Here is a 14,303-nt window from a genome sequence, read left to right on the forward strand (position 1 = left end):
TTCAGTGATTATTGCTGCGACGCTGATGTACCCGACCATCCCTCCCTCCACATCTCCCCTCAGCACCATTTCTGCTGTATCTAATAATTGTGTTTCTTTATAAACAGTAATTTAGGACAATTATGAGCAATAGCATAGTTAAACCTTTAAAAGGTTATCTAGCAATGTCATTTTCTTGACTAATGTGTTCCTGCTGCCATGTCGTTTGTGAATAGACATGTGTTAGCCAGCTAGTGTGCTTCATCTGTGGTGACTGATTTATTTGCTCTGTAAATTGGGACTGAAGCAATAATGGAAAGTGACATTAATTGTTTAACAGAGTCCTCTTTGTCACATCCTCTGCTTTCTCTGGGGTGTTTGAATGTTGAAACTTGTACAAAACTAATTGAAATTGCTGTGATGAGGACCGGTGTCCACTCAACTTTCTCTTCCTGAATGTCAGCGCACTTGAATGTCTGTTTAAAGCACAAGAGCTGAGCAGCTAACAGCAAATATCAGGGTTTCTTCTGGCATGCTATTATTAAAGAAGGCATTCCCCATTAGAAATACTAACACTTCCAGCTTTCTTGTCAGCTTTGTAAGCTGCAAGGCTCAGTGGTGCACCCCACCAGCTAGACCTGCTGGAAGAGTTCCTGGTATGGGGCTGGGGGTCAGGCAGCCAGACTCCACCATGACCACCCTGGGGCTGAGGGCTAGCTCTCGCCACTATTTATCCTAACACCCATAAGGGGCTTGAAATGCCATTTGAAAAAAAAGTTAGTGCTTTGTTACATTGCAAAGTGCTTTTTTTTGCCCAATAATGCTTTTTTGTACTTTTCTACAAGTGACCTGTAATTTTCCTGTTTTCCTCTCAATAACTGGCTGTGAAAAGCTGGATTTGGAGCATGGTTTTATTCACGATGTGGCTCCCCTCTGCTTATTTCTCTCCTCTGCACGCTGAGTTATCATGGCACTGTGCATGTGTCTGCTTGGTGTGGTGGAAATCACCAGGTACCAGAACTTAGACTCATTTTCTCAATGGCTAAGCCCCTTTTGGCCTTTTAAGTAAATGCTTCTCCTTAGCATTAGCTTTGCCTGAGAGTTTGTTTCTTGGGGATGATGCTGTAAGCACCAGAACAGTTTACGCTCTGCTGTAGCTTCCTAGCTCGCAGACAGTTTTTCTGTAAGAAGCTGTGAGGTGTGATTTGGCAGAGAGGCCTGGCAGGAGCAATTATCTGTGTGGTTTATGAGCATCTCTGTTCGAATTCTGGTAGGTAAAAGTTATTACTGAAAAAAGTCATGCTAAGGGGATACCCAGATTCACTTGGTTTTATGGTGTTTTGTGGGGGTTTTTTTGTGAGGTGTAACTGGCAGTGTTTTGTTGTTGACTTTTTAAACTTCTTTTTTGTTTGTTTGTTTGTCTTACTGGTATATTCCTTGCTGGTTCCCTTCTAAATTGTGAGGTTTGAACTTAGTTGATATCTCTTCACAGTGTGAGCCTGCAGCGTGATGAGCCACTGTGAAGCTGGTGGAAAAACTCCAATTTGATATCCCTAGAATCAGTGAAGGGCTTTTCATTTACTTTAATAGCACTAGGATCAGCCTAGGAATCCTAGATAATTGATCTGTCAAGATCAATTTCCAATCTTTCTGAAAAATAAATATAATGATTTTTACATAATTCTATTCCTCAGAACTCTCAGTACTCCAAAAAAATCTGTACCTTAATATACAGTAGGGACTATATTTCATTAAAAAATCGTAAGGCATTTAAATTTACTCAATTTGACAAAAAGAAGTCTTGTTGCTGAAATAAGATATCTAATATAAATTAACATTACAGCCACATCTGATTAGGAATTAATCTACTTTTTATAATTGCAGTTTGAATTAGATAAATGCGTATACAATAGTCGTGTTGAGCACTCAAACGACATAGCTCAAAAGGACAACTTCAAAGGCAATCTACCTAATACATTTATTTAAAAGAAACCCAAAGAGCCTGCCATTTACAGTATGAGTCCTGATGGCTAGTCTTACGCCAAAATGCTCAGGAATGAGGAGTTGTTCATTTGGGTTTGGAGCAAGGTTTTCCAGAAATATGGGAGGGAAACCCTTCCTCGCTTACAGCGGGCTGCGTAGGTGAGCAAGGTTTTCCAGATTTCACTGGTGATTCGTTTTGCTCTTCTGATTAGCTGTCTTATTCTCTGAGTCTTGTAGTTTTGTCAGGTCAATTAGGTGGTGTTCAGTGTTGAAAAGGGAAAGAAAGAGACAGCCTGGTCTGACACCCTCATTAGGTGTCAGCATCTTAGGCACATCCTGTAATACAATTCCTATGTGATTACTTATCGTTGTTAACACTTGATTAACAAAAAATGTGGAAGAAAAGTAAACTAGAGCAATACGCTGCAAGTGCACAGAGATTTCACTGCAGAGAATCATGGATTGTTTTATTGCACTTGGTTACATCTGAGATTCTCTTGCAGGTTACTGTTTCAAGGGCTGCTGTAACTATGTTTGGACTGCTTTTTCGCATACAGAGGCATCATTTTGTTCCTTTTCTCTTCTTACCTGGTTCCGCTTTTTGCTTTGTCCCCTCCCACAGAAGATAGATGAAGAGAGTGAGGCAAACTTGCTAGCCGTTCTCACTGAAACACTGGACAGCATCCCTGTGGATGAGGATGGATTGCCTTCATTTGATGCGCTGACAGATGGAGATGTGACCAACGAAAATGCCGCTAGCCCTTCCCCAGTGCCCGACGGCACCCCTCCAACTCAGGAGGCAGAAGAGCCGTCTCTAGTAAGAACCCTTCCTACTGTTTAACAGGAATTGGATGTGCCTCTGGCTACCCGCTGCATGGGTATGATGTAGTCACAGTAAGGTCTGGACTTTTCATTTAGACTAGAAAGGAAAACTAAGTAAAGAACTGAAAATTAAGGGGGGGGGGGGGGGGGGGGGGGGAACGCAACCAATAGGATGACTAATAAGCTGATTTATTAAAAAGTGTGTTGAAGAGATTGTTTTTGAGATTCTTGTGCTAGTGGATGACACTTTTGCTTATCGTTCCGTTCAAATAAGTCAGGGTAATGGTTTTTAATTCATATTTCATTTCTCAGGGCTCTTTTTGTAAGTATATTTAGATATCTGTCACTTTTGGTGATTATAAGAAAGGCCCATTGAGTGTGGTGGGATATGAGGCTAATTTTGTGCCTTTAACATTGACCAGTAAGCACCATCTTCGTGCTAATTAGGACAAGACTGGACCTTGGGTGAGGATGTGGGTGAAACCTTTTATGCATTTTTCTCAGTAAAACCAGTCTGAGATGTGATTCTGTTTCTGCTGAAAGCCCCTTATCACTGGCTTCAACAGGAGCAGAGCCAGATACCCGCATCTTGACACTGTATCCATTAGTCTGTTAACTTTAACAGCTCTGTTTAGTTCAGAGGCCTCTTCTGTCAAACAGATCGCCGCAAATTTCATATCCCATGGATTCAGAAATCCAAGACCCCTGTCATTTCTGCTTGTCCTGCAGTATACTGCAGTAAAGGGAACAGAATACACTGCCAAGCCAGAAGAAAATGAAATCTGTTTGCTCTGGGGAGTATCGACCTCTTCTTTCTGTTTTATTGTACTTTTCTTGCTGAAATTGATGTAGCTAACTTTATGTAACTATGCAAAAATGTAGATAAGTCATTTTAATCCATAAAGATGCATAACTTTACTCTTTTCCTTCCACCTCCCTTCCCCTGGTATGTTTGTAGCTTAAGAAGCTCTTGCTGGCTCCAGCCAACACTCAGCTGAATTACAATGAATGCAGTGGTCTCAGCACACAGAACCATGCAAACACTAATCACAGGATCAGAACAAGCCCTGTGGTTGTTAAGGTACAAACTTCATCTTTGTAATAAGTAAAAAAAGAAAAATTGTAACAAGATCTTTTATGGTTTCAGCAACCAAGCAAGCAGTGGATCTGTATGTGTTGTGTTAATCTGCCTGCTATCTTGCAACTTTTTTTTTTTTAAAAAAACAGATTATAGACTGAGTTCAGAAAATCACCTGAGCTCCTTTATGCTCTGAATATTTAATTTGTGCTTTTTCTCTTGGCAGAGTTCAGTTGCAGTCCCACCGTCTGTTGCTCTCGCTTACTTTATTGATACACAGAGTAGTAGGGGGTCCAATAAAATTTGCTGATGGGCTGGTGTTGTTTATGAGTGACTCCAGGATGCAGGACTGTCATTTTACCAGCTGTCTGAGCTAAGAAAAATGACACTGGGTTCTTGGCAAAAGATGTATATTAGCCATTAATTGGATAGAATGGGGGCTCTGACATAATTCTGTTAGCAGACAGTATTAAACAATGTTTGTCTTGCTGTTCACTGTAACTGAAAACGGAGCGTTTAGGGGTACTTAAGAGAGTTGTGAATACTGGGCTCAAGCAATCAGCAGCAAATTAAGGTTTAAACCAGCTTATATTTTTGTTCACAGTAAAGGCGCTGTAGGGTCTTGTTAGTTACATGTTGCTGAGTGAGAACATTGAAATGTAGGAGAAATGAAATAAAAAGCTGCATAAATGTCATTTAGGAATTTTAAATGTAATTTTCTTTCCTTGTTCTGCAAACAATTATTCACAGCTCATAGATCTAGTACACTTAGACTGAACACTTCATTGAAAATCTCATCTCTTCAGAAAACCTGTATCCATTCTGATAAGGTTCAGCTCACTAATTTTAGCTTTATTTTGTTTTATTTTATTTTATTTTATTTTATTACACCCTGATTTTAAGGCTGAGAATTCATGGAGCAATAAAGCGAAGAGCATTTGTCAACAGCAAAAGCCTCAAAGACGTCCCTGCTCTGAACTTCTCAAGTATCTGACTACAAATGATGACCCTCCTCAGACCAAACCAGCAGAGAACAGGAACAGCAGCAAAGAGAAATGCACCTCCAAAAGGAAGCTCCATCTGCAGTCTCAGACAAATCATCTGCAAGGTAGGTGTGCGACCGCAGAACACAGCTTTGGTACCAGCAGTAACACAGGGAAGCTGAAACACTGCAGCTGTGATACCTTGATACCTCGTCTGTTCTGTGGATTACTGTTGTAAATCCAGCATCTTTTCTGTGTAGGGAGAATAATGAAGTTAGAATTAGTTGGCTAGATTTAGCTTTTTAAAAAATTTAATCCTGTCTCTGTTGCCCCAAGCCTCAGTAAAAGAATCTCGGGGAAAAAAATGTTTAACAAATTCCACATGTTAATATACCAAGCTAGCTGGAGATACTTATTCACAGAGTACTGTACCACTAAGAAATCATTATTCCCTTAAATAAGCTGGGCAGGCCAGTTCATTAGTGAGCTTCTTTCTTTTTTGCTAGCGTAAAACTGAAGGCATTGTTAACCTGCCACATAGTCCTTAAGAGACAATAAATAGTGCTCTCACTGCTACAGAGAAAGCAATAAATGTGTCATTCCTGTTAAAGCTGGGATGCTGGTTTGTAATTTTGTTTTGTAAATAGTTGAAAGTTTAGCTGCCATCCTGATCTTTCTCTCTCTTTTTAGATTCTTTATGGCCAAAACTAAACACTCGTGTTGACTTTTAGTATCCCCCAATGCATAAACTAGTCTATATTACAAGTACCTTCTGTGACAGAAATGCAAGAGCTTAAAGCCCCCCCTCTCCCACTTTCTGTCCCTCTCTTCCCCTGCCTGTTTTTCCAACATAAAGGAAAGCTGTAAAAGCTTATGAGCCCAAAGGGAGCTTTTTTCAAAGTTCCTGTTACTTTAAAATACATCTATGTATGTACATTGGCCTGGCATCTAGCAGGCCAGGTGCCTATCTCAGTCACACATAGTGCGTATCCTGGATGGCTCTGCTTAAGTCAACGGAAGTTATCTGGCTGCAACAGAGATCAGGATGTGACCCTAAATGTGGTGTTCTGGTATTTTTGAAGCAACAACTGTAAACTGTATATGTGGGGTTTTTTTCTTTTCCACTCCCCCTTCCCTGCATTTTCAGCCCCCATCAGATCTAATTTTTCACTCTTCACTAGGAAGTATAAGCAAACTTAACAAAAATAATCTTCCCTTCCCACCGCTAAATACCCTTCTTGCTGCTCTACATTCTGACATCCTAAGTATAGTTTTCCCCATTATGGTCTCAGAGTCTCTGAACAATGTCTCATGTAAGAAAGAAATCCAGCTGCCCCTAGAGCTTCTTGGATGTCAACTGCCACTCTTTCTGGACGGCTGGATGGCTTCAGCAGCCTGCTTCACAAAAAAAATCCAGATTGAATGTGCGCTTGTAAAACTTGGGTCTCTTACTGCAATGGTACTGATATGTAGACCTGCCAGAAGTTACAGGGGGCTTTATTAACACTGTTGGGTGTTAAGGTGATACACGATAAGGTATATCATGTATACATGCTGTATGCACATGCTTGTTCTATACAGACTTAGGTTCATTTGCACACACATAAATACAGATTATAAAATCTTCCTATTCAGATCAGAGCTGCATTTTGCCGCCAGCTGAGGCAATTGTGTAGATTCTGTGCAAAAAAGCAGAGCACAGAAGGAGAGGTTAGGAAAGTCCAGAGGGACATAAAGCTAACTTACCAGTGTTTAGCAGATGACTGTGACTTCAGTGGTGTTGCAGGTGAAATTTCAGGCAGGGAGAAATTACTCTCTTCTTTAATTCCTGCAGTTTAATTTACAGACTTCTGAAATGTTTTTTCATCAAATTTGCCTCATACACCAATATATGACTTCAATATCAATGGATTTGCATATAATACAAATACAGGAATATAATGCTTTCAGCTTGGACAGTCAATTCATGCAGAATCAACCTTGCAGATTTAACTGATATTTGCAGACCTGCAGACATTTGTTCATACATTTAATAAGAAGTACAAGAAAATTGGATCCATCTGTTTTAAAAAATAATCAGGATCTAATACTTTCTTTCAAAGTTAAGGAAAGCTCACAAAGGATTAGTCAAATGGTATTTTCCTTTAGGGTTACTGTTGCAAACATATTGCAAACCCATGGGACTGTCCATAAACCCATTCATGCCAAAGATCATCTGTGGTTTTGCACTGAAATTTGCCTGTGAGGAAACTTGGTTCTTTTGAACCTGAATGTTTTCAATTTACAGGGACAAGCAACTTCATGTGAACCCTTTTTAATAAGAAAAAAACACACTGCAGTAGACCTTAAAACTCTAATAAACAGGCACCATGGAAAATGATAGTGTCTTGGCTAAATATTTACACTTCCAATAGCTGTATGTGAGACAAAATCCTTCACAGGAATACTGTTTGGTCAAGCCCTTGCCTAGCAATAAGAAAACTGATGGATGTTTTGGTATGCGAATTTCTCAGTGGGAGAGCTCAGTGATATCTGCCTAAAATGAATACGTACGGGTGTGAGATAGCACCTTGGTTCTGTGCCCATGTCTGGCAGATTTGCAGCGTGCCTCAGTGCTTCAGAATTTTATATATACATTCTTATGTGGGACTATTCTGTGGGACTAATGAGAGCTAGAATGAGACTTTTTAGAGGCTTAAATAGCTCTTACACATTCAGCTTCCTTAGAAAGCCTAAGTTGGTTAAAAGCATATAGACTTTTATCCTTAAAAAAAAAAAAAAAAGTGGAAGCCTCTGCATAAAATTTTATTCCAGAGCCTTACTGTAAGGTCCAGGGTCTTTTAAAGCCAGTTTTACCTCTAGGTAGCCACTGGCAAACAGTATACCTAGATATATGTATAATACACACAAAGATATGTCAGGTTACCTTCGGTCTCACCGCACCTGGTTTATGCGCAAATCAGCGGCAGTGCTGGATCAGACAAATAACCCTTTGGAGGTGCATCTCCTCACTCCGACGGTGACTTCTGAGGAAGGTGAACCCGAGGTGAACACCTGAGCTTCCAATTCTAGCTTTCATATGGAGAGGAGGCGAAACAATATGCAGCTCTTGAGAATTGAGTTAATTTTTTTAAAAAAGTAATATTACTTCAGTAATGCTCTAGAGCTTATAAAAGTAATCAATTTGCATATAAAATCCTTTAATGTTGATGGGAGCTCCAAGCCTGGAATGAATACGAAATACGCAGTAGTGACACTCTGGACAAAAGATCTGCAGTGCAGGAGTGTTCAAGGGGAACATTTTGTCTTAAGTAATTAATCTGCAGAAGAGATCCCCTGCTGTTGTTCTTGGTACAATGCTCTCTGCGTTTAAACATCAATCTAACTTCTGAAAAGTAAAATTTGCAAGTAATATTATTTTTAATTTTTAAACATTTTACTGGCAATTAAAAGAACCTTAGTTGTATTACAGTATCCTAGTTCTTGGCTTGCTTTGGGAAAAAGCAAGTTTGCATGAATAAAAGCTACAAAGACTTGTAGTTTTATAGCTAAAGCTTTGTTTTTTGTGTATGTTGGGATTGTGGTGCTGAGAATTTCAACTCCATTTTTACCATCTGTGACTTTGTCCATGGCTTGTCATAGTTTGCAGGATAATTTGCAGAAATTTGGACTATAACTGGTTGGACTGTGGCCACGTAGAAACAACCTATTCTCAGTGCTACATATAAAATTGTATATTGTAGAAGTAAAATTAACTGAATATTCATAACGTTCTGTTACTTTGTAGTTACTCTGCTGCTTCTGTTTCCAAATAAACGTGAACTGTAGTCTAAATTAACTCTAAGAGAAATAACATTTTCACAGAGAATCCTGTAGAGTTCTCCATTGATTTTGAACATGTACCAGTTTTCTGAAAGGTTCTTGGCATTTGGGTTGTGTACTGTATTTCAGAGGTACAGTAATTGATGTAAATCATTGTTGAAATTTAGGTGCCCTTTTGGTACCAGTAATAAGGAATCGGGATGAGTCTCCTTATTTATCTATTGAAGATACACTGAAATGGCTATTGAACTATCAGAGCTCAGCCCTAACTGGCTAACATGGGGTTCCAGCACCAAAATAAAAAATGTTTTTAGTATATGTTATGCAGTGTTTAAATATTCTGTAATTGTTTTCTTTTCCCCTTTAGCCAAACCAACAAGTTTATCACTTCCATTGACGCCCGAGTCACCAAAGTAAGTACTAAAAAGTGCAAACATTTATAAAAGGGAGGGGGGTTCAATAGATTTTGGCTACAGCAACTCCATTTCAGCTTGTTTTTATAAATGTGCCCTGTCTTCCAGTGATCCCAAGGGTTCCCCATTTGAGAACAAGACTATTGAACAAACCTTAAGTGTGGAACTCTCTGGAACTGCAGGTGAGAAATGGGGAGTGCTGGTTCTTCCTTTAAGCATGGCTTGTGTGTGTGTTTGTTCATTTTAATATACCACATGTGCACCAAGGTCTCACAGAGGTCTCCAGCAGGTTAACTTCACTGCAGTTTAGCATTGACTTTTTATCCAGTTACTGAGAAGGAATGTGTTTGAAAATATGGCTCCAAACCTACACAAGAAAGCATAATTTCTGGGAAAATATGAATGAAACCATTTATCTGTTATACTTCCCCATTTCCCCACAGATTTGTGTACTGCTGAGCACCATCTTTCAAAGACAAACCCCACAGCACAGTGTAATAGATGTTACAGATGGAAAAGTTATGTCATCTAGTCTGTCTCCAGGCCGGTCTAGGGCTGTACGTGACTGCATGTTTCAGTGCTTTGTCAATTCTAGATTAATATGTCACAAATAACAGCTTTCTCCTCTACCACTGAAAAACTATTCCATAGCTTAGAGGTAATTTTTAAAATTGGTGTTCGTTTTATATTCTTGCTTTCTCTTTATTTCTTCTGTTAGCACATTTCACACAACCTCCCTTTATCCTCCTCCTCCTCCGTTCAGATCCCTGGTGGTTGTACCTTTTAAAGATTTGTAGATTTTTTTATCAAGTGTTGGTTTAGTTCATGCATCACCCATTGCACTCATTTAATTTGTCTGCTCTTCTTTCCGCTAAAGTCAATTCCTTCAGACTCAGATCTGGTTTATTGCTTTCCTCTGAACTCTGTTTTGCCTCTCTTTTCCTGAAGTGTCCAGAACTGAGCACAAGAGCACACGTTGAGCTCCACCTGAGCTATTGCCAAGACTGTTTTCTTTCTCCATTGTGTAATACTGAAAAACAAGAGATGTACTTGGCATGTGTTTCTCTCGGGGTAACAGCGGATTGTAAATTATGTGATCTCTAGTGTTTTGGGGGGCATTGCAAAGTATGTCTTCCAGTACCATAAATCAGCTTGCTGCCCCTAAACCCAGCGGCAGCTTTACACAAGGGCATGCTCAAGTGTATGTACTTTGGACTTTCACCTCCCTACAACCATCATTTCACTTTTTTCAGAAACTTCTTCATTAGTTCAGCATTAAAACATGCACCCTTTTCTCTGACACACCCTGAAAACCTGCAATCTTTATAATTCTTCTCATGACAAAAGGATGCACCTTCCAATGCACCTGCTTGAAAAACCAGAACAAACACGGCAAAATTCAGTCTGTGCAGCAGGATAATCCTGTTCAGTGCCAGCAGGCCTGCAGCATGGAGAAACCTCTTTTATCATTACTGGAGAGCAGATCTGTGTGAGGGTGCCCATTTGTAAGCACACTGGTAAGTCAGTGCTTAGTGCTGCCAACAGAAAGGGGTAGATGAGGTGACCACAGCAGAGTGGTACAAGCAGCCATTGAAATCACTGAAGGGAACAGTGTTTTATCCCAGCCAGAAAGTCAGCAGCCTGCTCTTCCCATTAGCTGACTAGACAGAAACGGGTAGTCAGTCTGACCCCTGGATGGTCCTCTAGTGTTGCCTCCATAATGGCAACAGGAATGGCCTTGGTATTACCAAATTTATTCCACTCCATCAGCTGTGCACAGAGGACACAAAACAACTCTGTAGTTGTCTTAGGCAATATAACCAGGAGAACCAGTGCATTAAAAAATGCATCAGAAGCTGTGAAACAGCACAACTGGACAAATATGTGGACATGAACCTTCTACTATGAAATCATGATATTTTTCTTTCTGAAAGTAAGTAGAGTCTAGTTCTAGCTAGAAAATAAACTGATAATAATCAGGAAGAATAAGAGTTGGTGAAGCATGTGTGGCCAGGGAGTTGGGGCACTGTTACCAAGCAGCGTACATGATGGTGGGTCTTGGACTTTATGTTGTACTTGCTCTGGTCTTCACAGTGCCTGGTGGGGAGGTTTCAGGGGATTGTATTTCATCACTTGGCAGCTGTATTAATCTCGGCCTTCACATACACGTAGATTTTATTTTTATTTTCATAGATATATATAAATCTATAACAACGTGAGTGGTTGTGCATGTCTTTTTAACTCATTTGTATTGTAGTAGTGTCTTGTGTCATGAGTTTGTTTGTGCTGGAAGCAGGCAGGTACATAACAGAAACAACCTGGAGTACTGAAGAACTTACAGCATATGTGAGTAAATCATGGCAGAATCGGAACCTGCTTTGGTTAAAAAAAAAAAAAAAAGTGGAAAAAAATAGTGGCAATAGTGATTAATAATACCTTGGAGTTCTTTAGTGAGACCCTGGCAACTCCAAATTATATCCAGATAACCACATTGCTCATTGTCCTTATATAGGGCAGCTTGCACTGTACAAGCACTATTTATTATAATTTAAATAGGAGTTGCCTTGATCTCACTGCTGAATTGAAAAGACCATTAGCAGTGCTGCTCGCACTATCGAAGCACAAAGTATTTTAATATAAATAGCAGCTCCCTTGATCTCTCTGCTGAAAACAACATTGGTTCCCTCACTGATGAATTAACTATAGAGCAGGAAAATAAATAAATAAATAAAAGCATTTCCCACATGAGCCATCAATCTTCGTCACACTCACATTTTGGATTCATGTATCTAAAGTCAAACTGAAACCATTCACTTGCCGATGCTGTATCTTGCTTTACAACGGATTTGTTAGTAGTTGTGAACGTAACTTTGTCCTCCCTAAAACTGTCAAAACATTGATTTGTCAGATTACAAGGAAGAAATATTTATTTGGAAGTGTTTCCAAGCCACACAGCTCTTTGCCATGCACTTTAAGTAAGTGGCCTGTGATAGAGGGATAAGTCCATTGCTATCTAAAATCCCAACTCCTGCAGCTGATTTCTAGTGCTATTCTAGGAAAAATGGACCAGAACATCATGATATGGAGGGAGTCCTAGGTGATGATAACGTAGTGGATGAAACTTCTGTGTAAGGAGAGTCTCATTCTGTGTAAAAGGCTGTGTAAAAGGTCCTTCTGCCTTTGTTTCCACAGCTAGCTGCATTACCAGCACCTTGCTAAGAGGCCATGGGCTTGGATGCCTCTAATGTCTTCCAGGAACATGGGATGCTTCTGTGTCACTGGAAGACCTCTTTCCTCTTTGTTACCAGTCAGGCTGAGGGGGCACCTGCAGGCACAGGCACTAGGAAGATAACTCACCCTCTGTAGGTGGCTGTTTCTCTTGGTGACTGAGGGCTCTTCAGTGATTGTCTTAGACTTTCTGCTGGACTTCTACATGCCAGAAATAAGATGGCATGGCTCCTAAATGTTTGAAATTCAGCACGCTCTGTTCTCTCGGTGTCTTTTTAAACCTTCACTCCTAAATAGCCAAAGCCATCATGTAAGCGCATGAAGTGAGTTTACACGCTTAAGGCTCAGTCAGTAACTGGAAGGTTATTTCCACCCTCTTATCTACAACTAACTTGGTAGAAAGTCTCTCATTTGCACATAGATCCCTGTAATTTGCCTAAGTGTAAAACTCCTCACCGGTCTTTCTTGGGTTCAAAATTTGATTTCTCCAAAAAGATGACAGAAAAGGCTGTATGAACACGATCAGCTTGAATAATGATTTGGAATTCATGAGCATCCTTGAGGATACTTATACCCTGCTATTTGCCCACCTCTAGATCTGGGTTACCTCTTAGTTGTCGGAACTAATACTTAAAATCTGTGATGTAAGAACTTGTTTGACCTCAGAATGATTTCTGATAAAATGAGATGTGAGATGCAGAGTTGTCCAGAGGGAATACAATCTAGTAAATTATTTGATATTTTCAGGCGTCTGTGTTTATTCTCTGCAGCACTGACAACAGGATTAAACTGAATACTCAACAAGCCTGTAGTTGTTTATTATATGATGGCTATTTAATGTTATTATATTTTCCTGGCTTCTGCAATCTTGTGCCACACAAAAGCTCTTCTGATTCTTTTACTGAATTGAGCTCTGATCTTGTGTTCAGTGTTTTAAGTGGCCTTAAATAATGTTTCCCTTGACAATCCATTTTTAAACTTAAAAGGTATAAAAGAATTCATTTTCAATGCCTCTCAAAAGCCCAATGTACATGTAGAAAGGTTCCAGAGCTGCGTTCCCCAAAAGGCACTAATTCTCAGCCCCCTCAAAGCACAGCAAATGTCATCAAACATTTAAATGCAAACGGTAACGGTAGAGTTTTAGAAAGATCTGTGTCTATGTAAAACAGCATTGCAAATCAGTCCTAAAAAGTCAAGATGTCACATTTTATGCAAAGGCACTCCCCTAATTTCTGCTTATCAATCTAGCTGAGCTAAATGAGTTACTAAGGGTTTGGGGTTTTTTTTAGTGGAGTTCTGGAATGTATCAAAAGTAGTTTCACTCTCTCTTGAAAGAAGTCGCTCGGCCAAGGTGGCAGAGACGGCACACATGCAAACACCTCTTGTTGCACAGACATGGGGAGTGTGGTGCTGCTTCGGCAGCAGTGCTGGCAAATTGATGTACGCTATTTTGAAACCGAAGATCACTGAGTGAGTTCTTAGTATATAGACAGAGCAAGGCAAAGTGCAAACGTACCATTTACCGAAGCCATTCAATTAAAGAAAAGTCCCTACAAAGAAAATGGTTTTATAGCATGTCATGAAAAAATACTTGGCTTTTACTTTAAAAAGAAAAAAGACTGTTTAAGGGGAATGATTGCAGAGTATGTACCACTTCTAACAGATTTGCTGTGCAGAAGTACATAAGTGTGAGTGATGTAGAGGTACTTGTTTATTATAGAGCACATTTCAATGCAGTAATCATAAATATTGCTAAGGTTGTGCTCTGTTGAAATATGACCTACATACTCTTGATTGTTTGTGTTACGTGATTTGTCTGACACCCATTACATTCTGGGTAATGGCAGCCATTTGTTGCTGTGCACAGCAGGCTCTTTTGACAAAAGAAAATAGGCAGCAATAAAAAAGCTATAGTCTGAATTACATTCTGCACAGCGCTGCACTGCTGAGAGTTTGTGCAAGTGTGTTAACAATGCTCTGAACTGCCTCTTGTCA

The 14,303-nt window shown here is 39.8% G+C and overlaps 1 protein-coding gene across 5 annotated transcripts in view; it reads left to right on the forward strand.

Moving 5' to 3' along the window:
* The window catches only part of PPARGC1A (PPARG coactivator 1 alpha), a 373,925-nt gene that overhangs the window by 338,886 nt on the left and 20,736 nt on the right, over nucleotides 1-14,303 (forward strand). For 4 of the 5 annotated variants that reach the window (XM_080371486.1, XM_080371488.1, XM_080371485.1 and 1 more), the window contains exons 3-7: nucleotides 2,585-2,779; nucleotides 3,743-3,865; nucleotides 4,766-4,970; nucleotides 9,035-9,080; nucleotides 9,189-9,262. In XM_080371486.1, coding sequence (XP_080227612.1) covers nucleotides 2,585-2,779; nucleotides 3,743-3,865; nucleotides 4,766-4,970; nucleotides 9,035-9,080; nucleotides 9,189-9,262 — 643 coding nt within the window. Of the gene's footprint in view, nucleotides 1-2,584; nucleotides 2,841-3,742; nucleotides 3,866-4,765; nucleotides 4,971-9,034; nucleotides 9,081-9,188; nucleotides 9,263-14,303 lie in introns of those variants that run through there. The other variant, XM_080371489.1, reaches the window with a different exon arrangement.

Source organism: Falco punctatus, assembly GCF_963210335.1.
Source record: "Falco punctatus genome assembly, chromosome: 1".
Classification (NCBI taxonomy): domain Eukaryota; kingdom Metazoa; phylum Chordata; class Aves; order Falconiformes; family Falconidae; genus Falco; species Falco punctatus.